Raw genomic sequence first — 14,151 nt, 5'->3', positions numbered from 1 at the left:
TTTCTATTAGTGCATAAATTATATACAAAATAAAATTGTTAGGAGGAGAAAGAAAAAAAAAACCACACCACATTTCTACAATTTAAAAATAATATTTCTAAAGCGTGTCCACAGGAACTTAATTTCCCACAACATACTGAGTTTTAAACATTCAAATTTAAAAGTGAGGCTTTTAAAAAGTATTCACTAGGTACATATATTTCAAATAATGAAAAAATTTGCAGGGTAAGCTTAGTAATAAGTTTTTCTAACAGGTACAGAAATGTCAGTTATGCTTTATACAGAACAATCTAATAAAAAAGTCAGTTTGACCTTTTTCTTCCCTACCTTAGCTCTAGAAGAACCAACATTCTCCATGTTCTCAATACTGCAGATGCAATTGTGAGAGACTTTTCGACAAGCTACTCGAATGTAGTCCCAGAAGCTACGAGGACTCTCATAGCCAAACCAGGTGATCTGACCTTAAATCAAAACAGAAGATACATAAAGATTTGTGAACGTTCCTCTCTGCTTATTGGAGATAAAACGTAATTAAATACTCCCCTATATGTTGTCTGTACTGACAGGATTTTACACAAGCAAGTCCATAAATTCCTACTGAAACCTGGCTCACAGGTGTAAAAATCTTGCATTATGCTGCTCACCCTGGTTTGAAAGTGATGCACAAAGAGAAGTTTGTGGCTTTCTGTACATAAGTGTACTTTATCGGCATTTTTTCCTTGTTAGTATGCTATAACAATACTTGAGATTTCTTCACAGACCTCTTAAATCACTGCTGTGACTTAAAAATATGATGCAAAAAGTGTTTCTGTTATTTGTTTTAGGCAGTACACACATTTCACTAATACAGTCAAGCAGAGTTTTGTTCTTAAAAAAAAGCTTGTATAATTAAAAATATAAAGTACCAGCTTGCTGTGGTAATGTTATCTTTATTTCATGAGGAGATTAGAATTCTTCAAAACATGGTTTCATTGGAAGAGAAACTGATGCACAATCAAAAAACATTTTGCAGTCACAATTTATTTTGAGTACACACAGACCATTCCTTGGGAAGATGAGCAAAATTCATGGAGCAAATCATTATCTCTCCTGGAATTTTAACCAAAATCCTTCATATTTCTTCCAGTTTGCAATGTATTGCAGTTAAAAAATGAAATGCAAAAATCACATACTACTTACAACCTCTCCACACAGTAATTTCATCACAGCCTCAACAGTTCAGGCCCATTTTTCAGACTGAACAGCACACTGTTCACACTCTGTATATACCTGCAAACAGGTATGTCACAAGTAAGATGAACATTGCCCTTCGGTGACTGCCACCACTTCTACGTGCAAAACCTCTTCTCCATATGAGATGAGATCTTACTTTTAAGGTCATTTTATTTCATTTCAAGTGTTAAGTTTCTGAAGTATCAGAAATGTACATAATTCTTTTGCTGTTCGAAAGCTCAGATTTCAAGGAAAAGCATTTGATACTGCAAATCATACATACTGAAAATAAAATGCCAAAATATGATGACAAGGATATTTTTTATCTAGCATGACTTGACTTAGCTCCAAGCATTGCCCACGTAATGTCAAAGATCTGTCCCCTATGATCTGCTGAAATTCAAGTGGCAGGGGTTTTTCCCCCCAGAGGGTGCACATAACTTGACTTTGTGGCCCATCTTCACCACATCTATAAATGTATTAAATTCAAAGCTTGATGAAAGAGTTATAAAACAAAAGCAAGAAGGAAGAATGAATATATATTACTCAATATGCCAAAGGAAAAATAAAATCCCAAAGTGCTTCATTTACTGCAGTTTCAGATCTCCTCAGCTCTAAAGACTAAAAGAAAAGAATTTCCACATGGTAAGTGTTTTTACAAACTTACTATCTATGTTGACATGCCAAGTGTAGTGGACAGCAACAAAAATTCAATGGCATTTTAACAACACAAAAAGCTACAGATATTTTTCATGTTCTTTACTGTACAGAAACATTTCTGCCCTGGGGATTACACCTGCAAAATTAAATGCAGCTGAAGTGTGAAGATGACTTTATACCAGCAAACCCAGTGCCAACTAGTGAAGGCAAACACATCATACAATAATTTTTGTGGCTTTTCCAAACTATCTTAAGGACAGAATGCATTTGGCAAATATCAGATGGTTTCACTCCACAGTATTCTGAAGTCACTAAAGCAAAGCAATTCCTTTAATAAATGAACACCTGAAAAACACAGTCATTTAAAACCAAAAATACCTTTAAAAGAGAGATGCACACCAGCACACAGCACTTACTTGTCTTACATTGACTGGCAAAGCAAGTTGGCCACACTTCCACATGCTCTGGCATAACAGCAGGCTCCTATCTCATGGCCAGTGCTGTGAGAAGGTATGATGGGTTTCAGTCTTTAGCAGGAATTTTCTTCACTTGAAACTCCCAGCCAGCTCAAGATCTTTTGTGAACTAAGGACTTCTGTATTTCACTATTCCCTCTCTGCAACTTTAAGCCTTGCCCACACTCTCATAACTAACATAAACTGAAGAAAAGCTTCCTCAATCTATCTATACATAGAAAAAAAACGGGAAAAACTGTCTGAAAACAGTGAGAATGTATTTTAAGAAATACTAAATAAGACATTACGCTGTATATTCACTAAAATGTTAAAAGCTTTCAGTGTATGAAATTCTATTTGGCTCTTAAAGCACTCAATGCACACAGCCATGAGAGCTCTCAAAAATGAGGAATGAAATAGCTCCCACTACTCCGTGCTTGACAGGCTGTGCCTGCCAGTACCATGTCCAGCTCTGGTTTCTACAATTCAAGGACAAGAATGGGTTGGAGAGGATCCAAAGGAGAGTCACAGAGATGTTCAAAGGGCTGGAAAACCTGCCCTATGAGGAAAGACTGAAGGAGTTAGGTCTTTTCTCTCTAGGGAAGAGAAGGCTCAATGGGGTAACTCATCACAGCATTCCAGTACTCACAGAAGATGAAGGCTTCCTCTTTACAAGCAGCCACATGGACAAGACAAAGGGCAACAGGTACAAGTTGCACTGGGAGAGGTTTCATGCCAAGAAAGCAATTTTTTACAACTGGAACAGTAATTCACTGGAAGAACCTCCCCAGTGATGTGGAGGAGTTCCTATCACTGGAGGATTTCAAGATGTGATGGGACAAGGTGCCAGATATTCTCATCTAGGCTCCCTTTCCCACAGATGATTAGGCCAGATGATCATTTGAGGACCCGCCCAACCTGGGCTGTTCTGATTAATGATTCCAAAACCACATCTAAATGTTAAAAGGTTCTAATAAACTTGAAAGCTAATTTCAGTATACAACTCACATTCTGACAAAGTACTTATTAAGGAAAGGATAATTTTCTCAGGAGGACCAAAGGACAAAGAGCACATGGTCTTTGCCATGAAGTTCATAGGTCATCAAACGACACAGAAGCTGTGGAACAGCTATTCCAACAGAAACAATGTTGCTTTTGTCAGCCAAACAAAAATTGTTAGGTAAGCATGGAAGCTGCATGTTTACTATTAAACATTGTTCAAACTAATTAAATTCTTGCCTACAGAAACACAAAGCAAATAGAAGCAATATCATGATCTTTTTTAATTTCACCGCATACTGCTGCACACCTACTTGTATCAACTCATTTCTGCCCAGTCTGTACAACCAGATGCAAAAATTCACTGTTACTGCAGATCTTTCTCAAGAAGTTCTTCACAAATAAGACAATAAACAGTTAGATCCCTACTCAATCACAGTTCATCTACAAAGTTCCACAGTTGCAAAGAAGTAATGACAAGGATGCCCTAAGGAACAGGCAGGTTTTCTCCAGATTTCCCCACATTATTTAATTCACAGCAAATTTTTCTATACTGCAAAAAGTGAGTTTTAATACAACTTGTTGGCAATATATTGGCATGCTGGTCCATTGAGAAATTTCTGTGATGCCTACTCTTATTTCAAGCCAGAATGGCTCATTAAAAATTTACAATAGTTCAGAAACTCAGTCCTCCATGACAATTAGAAATTCATTTATGATTTTTTTTCATACAGGAGAATGAGCTAAACCACAGATTACACAAGAGCTCTACTATTTCTTTTTAGTCAAACCCAGTAACAGTATCACACATATAAATATTAAATCTAGTAACAAAAGCTATTCTGCTAATAGCATTACTGCACCAAATAAAGTTTCCACAGCTTTATGCTTAGTTTGCCTTTTTCATGACAGTAGTGCCTTTAGTTCTTATTTCTTTAACCTATATTTTTCACTCCCATTATATCACTATTACCTTAATTATTTTATCCAGCAAATAAAATCCAGCAGACTTGTTTCTCTCAGGATGAACAGTGTTACGAGCTGCATTTTACTTACTCAAAGTATAAAAGTAGCATTTTATTCCTCCTAAAAACAAATAGGTTAACTAAAACCATGTGAAAAGAGATAAATTGTGCAACACAGATATGAGAAAAATCTTTAATTTACCTCAGAAATGAATTAATTAACAATTCCCTTTACTGTGAGGGTAAACTTGAACATTTACCAGTCATATCACTAGTACTGCCACTTATCATTACTATCACCAGACTATTGATGATGCATGAAACAAAAATGTTTTATAGAGTGAGGAAAGGAAGAGAATTATTACATTTATCTCTCCACACAAGCAGCACTGATCACCCTAAAACCTAGAGAAGAAAAAGCAAGAAAGCATACTTCACAGTCACTAAAAATTAGGATTAACATAGATTGTAGAGAGACAAGCAGCTTACATGGGCAACACTAGAAGAAGCTTTTGACGTGTTTTTAATGCCTTCTTAGCATACAGGAAAAAAGGCACACAGAGTTGTGAAAGTGTCAAGTTAGCAGAGTACAGCATACTGGTTTGTGTCATCATGGTGCTAAATGCAAGTAAGTGTACAGATGACAGGTGTGCTCACGGGAACCACCCAATGCAAAAATGACAGAAGTCACAAGCAAGATGCACCAAATCTGTTGTCAGTGGCAGAGCTTTATTTATGCCCCAAAACTACTTCCAAGCATCCATACTGGCTAGAAGTTTGGATATAAATAATTTTTGCTGCAAAGGATATTACACTGAATACATAGTAAGTCAACAAATATGTACACATGACAACACTTTTCAGAAATACGTTTGAGATGATGGCCAGAAAAATCTACAGAAGTTATGCACATTGTTCAGTACTAAGTCAGTTAGCACTTATTTAAATTGGTAGAAAAAGGCAGAAAACTATACAGCATAGTGATATAGTAGACAAAATATACATCACTTCAAAATTTCTTCAGGTTTTGTATCTGTTAGGATATACCTGAGACCAAATCCCAAGTACTGTTGCTGAACACTTTTGATGACCTTACCACTTCTGCACTAACTATATTTACTTAGCTGATCTGATAAGAAAGACACTTGCAGGAAATATACCTGAAAAATCTGTGGCCAGCAGTGAATACACGGAACTACAAGATACACCTTAATCTCCACAGTACTGGATGGGTAAGAAAGGAGTAAATTCCAAAACTACCTGGGAAAAAAATGGCTCCTGAAATTACTCACCTTGCTTTTAAGGACTATCAAACACTCATACATTTGTATATAAATCTGTAAAATTCCCTATAGGTCTTATTTGGTCTGGAGACCTTCAAATACATTGTCTTTATATCCCCCCAGAATAATACTTACTGTCTGCTGTATTGAAAAAAACATGCAAACCCTTATTCCTGAGAAGGAATAAAAGACTAATTAGTCACTCATCTTTTTCCTGTTACTCCTTCTACCATTTCAGGACCTTCAACTGTCCTGCCCAGTCGTGTCATATCTTGCCAGGAGGGATGCCACACAGTTTACTTTCATGACAAGAAGAACACATGCTTTATATCCTTCTCATTACAACCTCTGGCCTACTTCACATTCTCAAAAATCCAGCACTTCCAGGGAGTACCTGGTATACTGCACATACAGTATTACACAGTACAGGGATACAGCTCTCCACTTTCTAGTGCAGAAGATAGTCAGTGGCTTGCAATCCCTGAAAAGATACTGAACACAGCATGCTGAAACGCCCTCCCTTCCTTAGGGCAATTCAAAATAGCTCTGTGATCCAGAGTGCTTTTACTGACAACTGTGGTCTATTCCTCACTGTTACTTTATTGGCATTGCTGTGCATGTAACTGCAAGGTAGTGTCACAGCATATTATGTTACCTTTTTTGGAACTGTTTTGGTGCCATGTGTGCCAAGTCTTCTGTATGGCATGAGCAGCTACCTATATTCAAGCAGCATCCACAGATCTCTGTTGTGTGAGCTGATGTACTTCTGCCAATCTCATTTTATTACTAAGCAAACACCCACATCTAAAACATTCTGAAGAAAAGGAGCAGATGGGCTAAAAAAGTGCATCCATGGGCAAAGACATCAGTTTTCAGCTCATTTGACTTTCTGGTCTGGCTCACCACAGAACTCCGTGAAGACCACACCTGGTATCAAGGAAAGGTAAGCACAAAATGAGGAGGGGGGAATAAGAAACTGTAGCAAACTGCACTGAGTTTAAGAAATGTCATGGAAATTTTCAACACAACTGGAAAATGTCATGGGCAGTCTGAGCCAGCCCTGCTTTGAGCAATAGGTTGGACTGGACGACTTTCTTGGAAACTTTCCAAACTTAATTCTTTGATGGCATTGAATGAAAAAAACAAACCAACAAAACCACTCAAGCCACTAAGAATGCTATTTCATGACCCTTTTGCTATTGAAAGCTGGCAACATCAGATCAGTTGCCTGTCAAAAAGACATTTTTTAATGGTGCTTGTGTTGCTACAACAGGCATTTTTAGTAGACCGTTCAGGAAGATGAGGCTTGGAGAACTACTACTTCTGACTTCTTAACTGCAGTGGTTTTAGGAAAAGCATAAAATTCTAATGGCTGTAGTTGAACTCTTTTCCCCCTAAAATCCCTATCCTTCTTCTTTCCATTTGTTTTTTGTCTGGATCTCATCTAAACATGAAATCAATAGGAAGAAACAGTCACTATATTCCAGCAAGACTGTGCATTGTTCCTTAAAGATATATTACATTTAATGGCAGAAAAGACAGTTCCCAGTAAAATTTTTCTAATAAAAGTTTATTAGAAAACTTAATTATTATGAAAACTTAGTACTTTGTAATGCAAACTGGATATTTTTTATTCTTCCTTCCTCACCCAGTACTTCCAAAGGAAGTGTGCCATGGCCTTAAAGTAAAGTTCTATATACTTAAACTCTCAAATCTGCATCATCTGTTTAACTACACTGACAGGCTTGATACAATGAAGCTACCTATTTTACCATAGACAAACAGATCAGGTATGCCCTGCCGACTTCAAAACACTTTATACAACCCTCTGCAATCACTACTCTGCTTTTAGTGTGTTCCCACTGACATCAAGTATGCATTCAGAATACATTAATCACTTCCACCAATAAAATACAATTTCTTTCAAGCCCTGTGTTGTATAACGTACACCCTCTTAAAATTTTGAATTATCGTGGTATATTTATTATCTCAATTTCTATTTTATTATTTAAAAACTTGAAAGAATTACCTGCAGTCAACTAGCTTATTACCAAAATACTCCCCATTTGCAATATGCTGCACAACTTTCCCTGCCTTTTTTCCATATTTTTATTTAACTCTGCAAACTTAGAAAACCATACTAGCAATTACAAGGGGAAGACTGAAACAACAATCTAGCTGTTTGAATTTCTCTGTTTCTTACTTGAAATGATTTTTTACTTGCAAATTCCATTTGTCTGCAACCCATTTACCAACCTGTCAAGGCTTCTTCTCTGTACTGCCTGTCCTGAATAATAGACTGTGAAGCACAAGAATGTTGGGGGGAAAAAAATCCATAATAATTTTTTCTCAAGCATCACTGAAGCTGGAGGAGAAGGAGAAAAGAGAGCAATTTCCCTGCAGTGTCAAGCTGCTAAGTACCCATAATCACTCCAGTAATCTTTGTCACAATGTGACAAACCCTATGTTTCTACCCCACTGTGTGACTTTTTTTTTTTTCCCCTCTGACAGAACCACAGCAGGTAGTAATTGTGCTACTCAAATGTCAGCCTACACACAATGTTGTTCACAAAGCTCAGTTATGAATATTAAAAAGTATGAAAAGGAGTAGATTGTCATATTACACATCTATATTTAGATGATTATGATGTCCTTCGTAATCCTCAAATCATTTCAGAATGTGTATAATGAACTGAGAAATAAGGAGAAGCTTCCAAAGTCCTCTTCTAGTGACTGTTACTGCTAAGGCACACTCTGTTCTCTTAGCTAAGCAGCTTCCTCTAGAACAATTGGAAAACACAAACAGACGTTTTCTTGTATTAGAACATTTGACTCGATACAAGAGGAAAATCAACAAAAACTGACCTGTCTCAAAACTGACCTTTCTCAAAAACAATATAATCCACTAAATTCCAGTAGCAAAAAACAGCTTCTCTAAAGGGGTGGAGGGACAGGAATGAAACGACCTAAACACAGCATCTGGAAAAGAAGGCAACAAAAGCAAGGAAGGGAGAAACAAAAGGGAGCAGCACCACAGATATGCTCTCTATAGCTTCTATTAAAGCAGATATCACTACACTCGTATTTCAGACTCTTAGGACACAGTCTTAACATAAAGCAGAGAAGCAGACAGAGCTCAGCACCATGGCAACATTCACTTGCTTAATTACCAGTCAAGAAGGCTTCCAAGAGGAACACTGGAAACGTTTCACAAAAACCATTCCCTTCACTTTTCCACAGTAATGCGAACAATCAGGAAGGCAACAGCAATGGGACAGACACACAAAGAAAGCCAATGCTTTCATTCAGCATCAAGAAGTTTGTACAGATGTACACCGATTTCATATAAACAAATTCTCATGGCAAAAACCTTCACCAGTGAGGAAGTTAATTAACATACCTTTCAGTCGATGACTTAGAATCTGTTCCAGAATGGCTGCAAAATTATTAAACTCAGGGGAAGTATCATCAATAGTCTCAAAACAGGAACGGTCAATCAGAGTCTTGACTGAAAACCTAGAGCAAAAGTACAGGACAATCATAAATTATATAGATAGCTGTTGATCACTACAGTAGGGCAGTAGCTAATATAAACTGAAAGAGCAAAGAACCAGAAATCACCTTGACGATTTCAAGCTCAGTCAGAGCACCAGAAACATACAACACATTGAGAAATAGCCTGGAAGTACAGTCACCATTGTTGGTCTTAGGCATAAAGCCTTAAAACACAGAAAGAAAACATTCCACAAATAAATGAGCTAATTATTTTTCTCTTCTCTGAACTATTGTAATGAAGTTGTAGGAACACAAGCACTTGGAAGCATCCAACATCAGTTTCTCTTTGTAATCCTAAACATAATTATTTTTTGCTTGACATTTCATCAATGCTCCTTTTATTCCCAAAATCCATGCCCAAGAATCAGTAGTATAAACTTTATCCTATTATGAGAACACTGCCATTTCATCCTAATGCAAAAATAATCCAGAGATATTATAAAACAATGAATTTTATGCACTGTTAACTCTGTGTATTAACTTGGGCTGATTTCCCCGTGAATGTGGGTAATCCTTATTCAGCACCATATTAATTCATTATTATGCAAGAAGAGCTATCAATTCAAATAACTTAACATTTGAAACTGGAAAGGCTGAATCAAGTCACTGTAAAAAGCAGACCAGATGTAACTAGTCAATCAGACAGTTCTCTGTGTTAGTTACACTTGCATTTACACAACTTTATTCTTATTCAGAAGATACTTTAAACCTCAAGAAACATGACAAAATATTTTTCTTTTGCCTTCATAATTTCAATGATAATCCATTTCTATTATCCTTTCTGTTTCCTGTTCTTCAGTTTTCAGTTTCAAGGCAAATTTCTTATGTCCTCAAATTTGAAAGTAACAATTATTTTGATGCATTGATTGTGAGGGTTTTTTTGCAAATATTTTATTTGTAGTAATGGAGCCATACTACAGCCTGAGGGGACAATTTTCACCACACCCAAACCCGAACAGTACCAATTTAGGATGTTCTCATTCTGCCTGCTCATCCCTGATCCTATACCTGAGCACTATGGCTTCCTCAGTTTTGCCAGTTCTGGTTTTTATGGTTCTCATCATGAACTGCTCTAGCTGTTCGATACTGGAAAGAAGGGGTGAAGTCACTCTCAACTACAGGGAGATTCATAACAAATATTCTTCACAGCCATCTCAACACAAACAGTTCTATGGGCACAGCTGCAGAAGCAGCATACTATACAGACATGGCTAGGGATGAAACTCCTTAAACCAACAGTACTATTTTCAATGCTCTGTACTATAAAAGTAACTGAACAGTCTCCTTAGTGCAGTCAGCACAGCCTCCTGATGCTCATTTACTAAATGAAACTAATATGCTCCAACTGAATTGACATGTATCTTCAGAGTTTCCACTCTATTATGTTATACTAAGTAAACTTCTGAATAAAGACTCCCTATTCTACCTTTCCTGTGGGCTTCTATTGTTGTAGTGTTTTTGACAGGACAGGAATTAGGAGTGAATTAGGGTGGGGGAGGAAGCTTCTCCTGCAGTGCCAAGTTATGACTCAGTTTTGAACTCCTCCACATTTTTAACCAATTTTGAGTAAGTGAGAGACATGCATGCCCACCAGCTAATAGCTATTGACTACTCTGATGGCACAAATTACTGTTTCCTCAAAGCTATACCAGAGCTGTGAAATTATCTATAAAAAAACCCTTAACTTTGAAAAACAAATGCATATAGAAATGCCATGACTAAGTCGATATTGGACGACTCCTCCCACACCATGCAGGTCTGAAAAAGAGAAGGTGCAGCATATCACTCACTTATGGGTATAGACACAAGATAAGACAGTGATTAGCAGTCCAATGTACTGCACTATATACAGAAATATTATCTTAAAACTCAGAGACATGATCATCCATAAACTGCAAAACAAAGCAGAGTATAATATATAGCTATACCAATTTTTTCCTGTATTTAATGCCCTACTTAAAAGTTCACTGATTAATATTGTGTGGAATACCTATTCAGAAATGGAGATATAGTCAAGAAGAAACACTTAAGAGCAATTTCACATACACTTTTAAAAATCAGAGATAAGCAATTTATTTTATCTTTTTAATTTTAAAGCGTTCTGCAATTCAGCTGAAAAAATATCTCACTTTTAAGGATACAACAAATTTTTATACACCTAGGGTCTGATTATAAAAGACAGTCTAAGAGCTCATCATCATTAATGGTGTTCTTTTAAAGTGCTCATATAACTAGCACCATGTACTCCATGGAAATGTTAATTTTCATCTCTCTAATCTACACTTTCCCTCAAAACCTAAACAACCTTTAGAGCTATGTCAAGTTTGGTTAAATTGGCTTTTAGGAGAACTGCCAGGGAGTGTAAGTATGTACACCTTGCTCCCACAGACCAGGAAGATAACAATGCTACCAGGCAAAATTTGATTTACCAGAAATATTTTTTTGAGATTTAAAAAAATCCAACTCTTAGGAAAATACTTTTGTGTTGTCTTTTTTATTCCTCCAGATACTACAGAGGCAAACATATCTCTAGCAAATTAAAAGTCATAAGCACATTTTGCATGTTAGATATTCACACTTCATGCTTACCATGCAGATTGGAAAAAGATTTAAGGTATGTAGAAGTTGTGCGTTGGAAAAAAGGTTACACTGGCAGCACTGGGTAAGTAATTTTCCTCAGTCATGAATGATGGCTTATGTGTTGTTTTCAGTGTGTGGTCCCTCAGACAAGAAAGCCCATGCTCTTGCACAGTTATGTGGAACCACATGGGGACTGAAAGTTAAGAAACAAAATGTCAGGTCTAAAGTGCACAAGAGCTATGAAAAAAAAGTCTGAACGGGTAGAGCTGAAGCTGTTTCCTTGTTTCCCTTTGTTGCTCCCAATCTCACAGAATCCTTAAGGTTGGAAAAGGCCTCTAAGATCATAAAGTTCAACTGTTAACCCAACACTGTCAAGTCCACCACTAAACCATGTCCCCATGTGCCACTTCCACATGTTTTTTTAACACTTCCAGGGATGGTGATTCCACCACTTCCCCAAGGAATGTGTTCCAACGCCTGACCACCCTTTCGGTGAAGAAATTTTTCCAAACATTCAATCTAAACCTCCCCGGTGCAACTGGAGGCTTTTTACTCTTGTCCTGTCACTTGTTACCTGAGAGAAGAGCCCAAGACCCACCTCACTCCATCTTTCCTCCACTGGGCTGCCACAGGAGCATTACACTCTAGAGCAACAATCTACCTACGTGTCAGAGGTTGACAGAAAAATTGCAACAAAAGGGCATAAGAAAGTGAAGTGGCTTGAAAACAGACTTTTAGATTTTCTAAAATTAAATTTTTAGTGGACTATTGGAACAGAGGAGTAATACAGCTCCAGTTGTTTCAAGACTCTTCAAAAAAAAGTCTTTTATCCAGTCATTTCCCACTGTGTTACTGCAACAATAGGGTTTTGTTAGGTTTGGGGTTTTTTAATACAGTAAATACCATTGGAGAGATTCCAATATCAGTGTTTCTAAATGACCTTCATGAATTCCAATGTTTTTGGATTCTTACCTATTCTGTCACAAATCTACTCCAATGTTTTTGGATTCTTACCTATTCTCTGTCACAAATCTACCCTTGCTTGAGCCAAAAAAAGATGTAGAAACAGCAGCATTCTCCAACCTTAAAAAGACCTTCTCAGTTATGTAAGATGGAAACATTCTTGAATAAGGAAGACTTACAGCAATCTTTTTGGGGTAGGGTCTGCCACTGTTTTGCAAGATGCACAAGAAGGTCTCTCAAATTTCTTGAATAACTCCAAATCAAAGCCAAACCTTCTGTGGGGATATTCCTCACCTATAGGTTTATTTCCAAAACAGCAACAAAATTCTAATCAAAAGGCAAACAAGCATAAAATTTGACTACTATACCAATTTGTCACTTTTCCTTGTAAGATTCTGGTCCTCCTTTTAAGTTTTCAAATGAATGGAAGGATTGTGTCAGATTTATTTAGCTTGCAATTTGGGAAGTGTCATTAAAATGTCATTTTAAAGAACACAAACTATTAACAGAGAATAATCCCTAAGATTATAAACTAATACCCTTTATGCTAGAGGAAGTGGTTTGGACACAAAACCAGACAGTTCAGCTAAGGGAAAATGTCACTGCAATAGTTCTTAGGCATATTAGCAAAATCACTGTTTTAAAAACACACTTCCTGACGACTGTTCAATTCTGTGTCAACATTCTCTAGTTAAGATATGAACATCACTTCTGAGGCCTGTCTGCACTGTCCTGACGGTTCTGTATTTATATGGACCTTTGATCTATGAATCTTATGGAAGATTGTTCACCTTGTTTTAATCTATAACCGCCATAAAAGCCTAGCACCACTTACTGGAAAATGAAAAGCATCAAACTTCAGGGAAACAGGTAGGCAGACAGAGCTTAGAACACGTACTACTTATTCAAAAAAGAAGAATCCTAAGAAGTATTCCCATTTATGTCATGGCTGTGCAGTTACACAAACATAACAATGTCTTTTCCCATGCAATTGGTTTATGGAACTAAAGTATCTATGTCACTTTCCATAGCTACAATGACACTCAACATTTTAGTGGAAACAAACTGTTCCTTCCAAAACTGCAAATATAAGAAAGTATCCACAACTGCATGAGGAGTTAGATATCATCACTGTATGAAAAGACAAAAAACCCAAAGCCTGGTTTGACCATTAAGTAAAAATCTGCTAACTTGAAGCTTTGACAAAAATAGCTCCTTAAATTATCAGAGATTGTTAACAGATGGCAACTCAGAAGACTGAGTTGTGATCTTTCTTGTGACCTTTCACCTCCACTGGGTAGCAAGATGTATCATCCAAATTTAATTGAATTAATTAATTGGCTCCACTGGGTAGCAAGATGTATCATCCCAATTTAATTGAATAATTAATTGAAGCGATTTTTTAAACAGACATATTTCACATTCTCATAGGATTTTGATTGGAAAGGACTATTATCTTACTCTTTTCAATACTAACTTG

The 14,151-nt window shown here is 36.8% G+C and overlaps 1 protein-coding gene across 1 annotated transcript in view; it reads right to left on the bottom strand.

The window, feature by feature from the left end:
• The window catches only part of LOC103803210 (RUN domain-containing protein 3B-like), a gene marked incomplete at its 5' end in the record, with an annotated part of 26,419 nt that extends 16,176 nt beyond the window's left edge, over nucleotides 1-10,243 (bottom strand). The window contains 3 exons of the mRNA XM_009075754.1: nucleotides 328-461; nucleotides 8,974-9,089; nucleotides 10,137-10,243. Of these exons, the coding sequence (XP_009074002.1) occupies nucleotides 328-461; nucleotides 8,974-9,089; nucleotides 10,137-10,243 (357 nt within the window). The remainder of the gene's footprint in view (nucleotides 1-327; nucleotides 462-8,973; nucleotides 9,090-10,136) is intronic.
• Nucleotides 10,244-14,151: the final 3,908 nt, after the last annotated feature.

The sequence above is a fragment of the Acanthisitta chloris genome, unplaced genomic scaffold (genome assembly GCF_000695815.1).
Source record: "Acanthisitta chloris isolate BGI_N310 unplaced genomic scaffold, ASM69581v1 scaffold13705, whole genome shotgun sequence".
NCBI lineage: Eukaryota > Metazoa > Chordata > Aves > Passeriformes > Acanthisittidae > Acanthisitta > Acanthisitta chloris.
The sequence above is the reverse complement of the archived record's forward strand: the minus strand, read 5'-3'. Positions and strand labels throughout refer to the sequence as shown.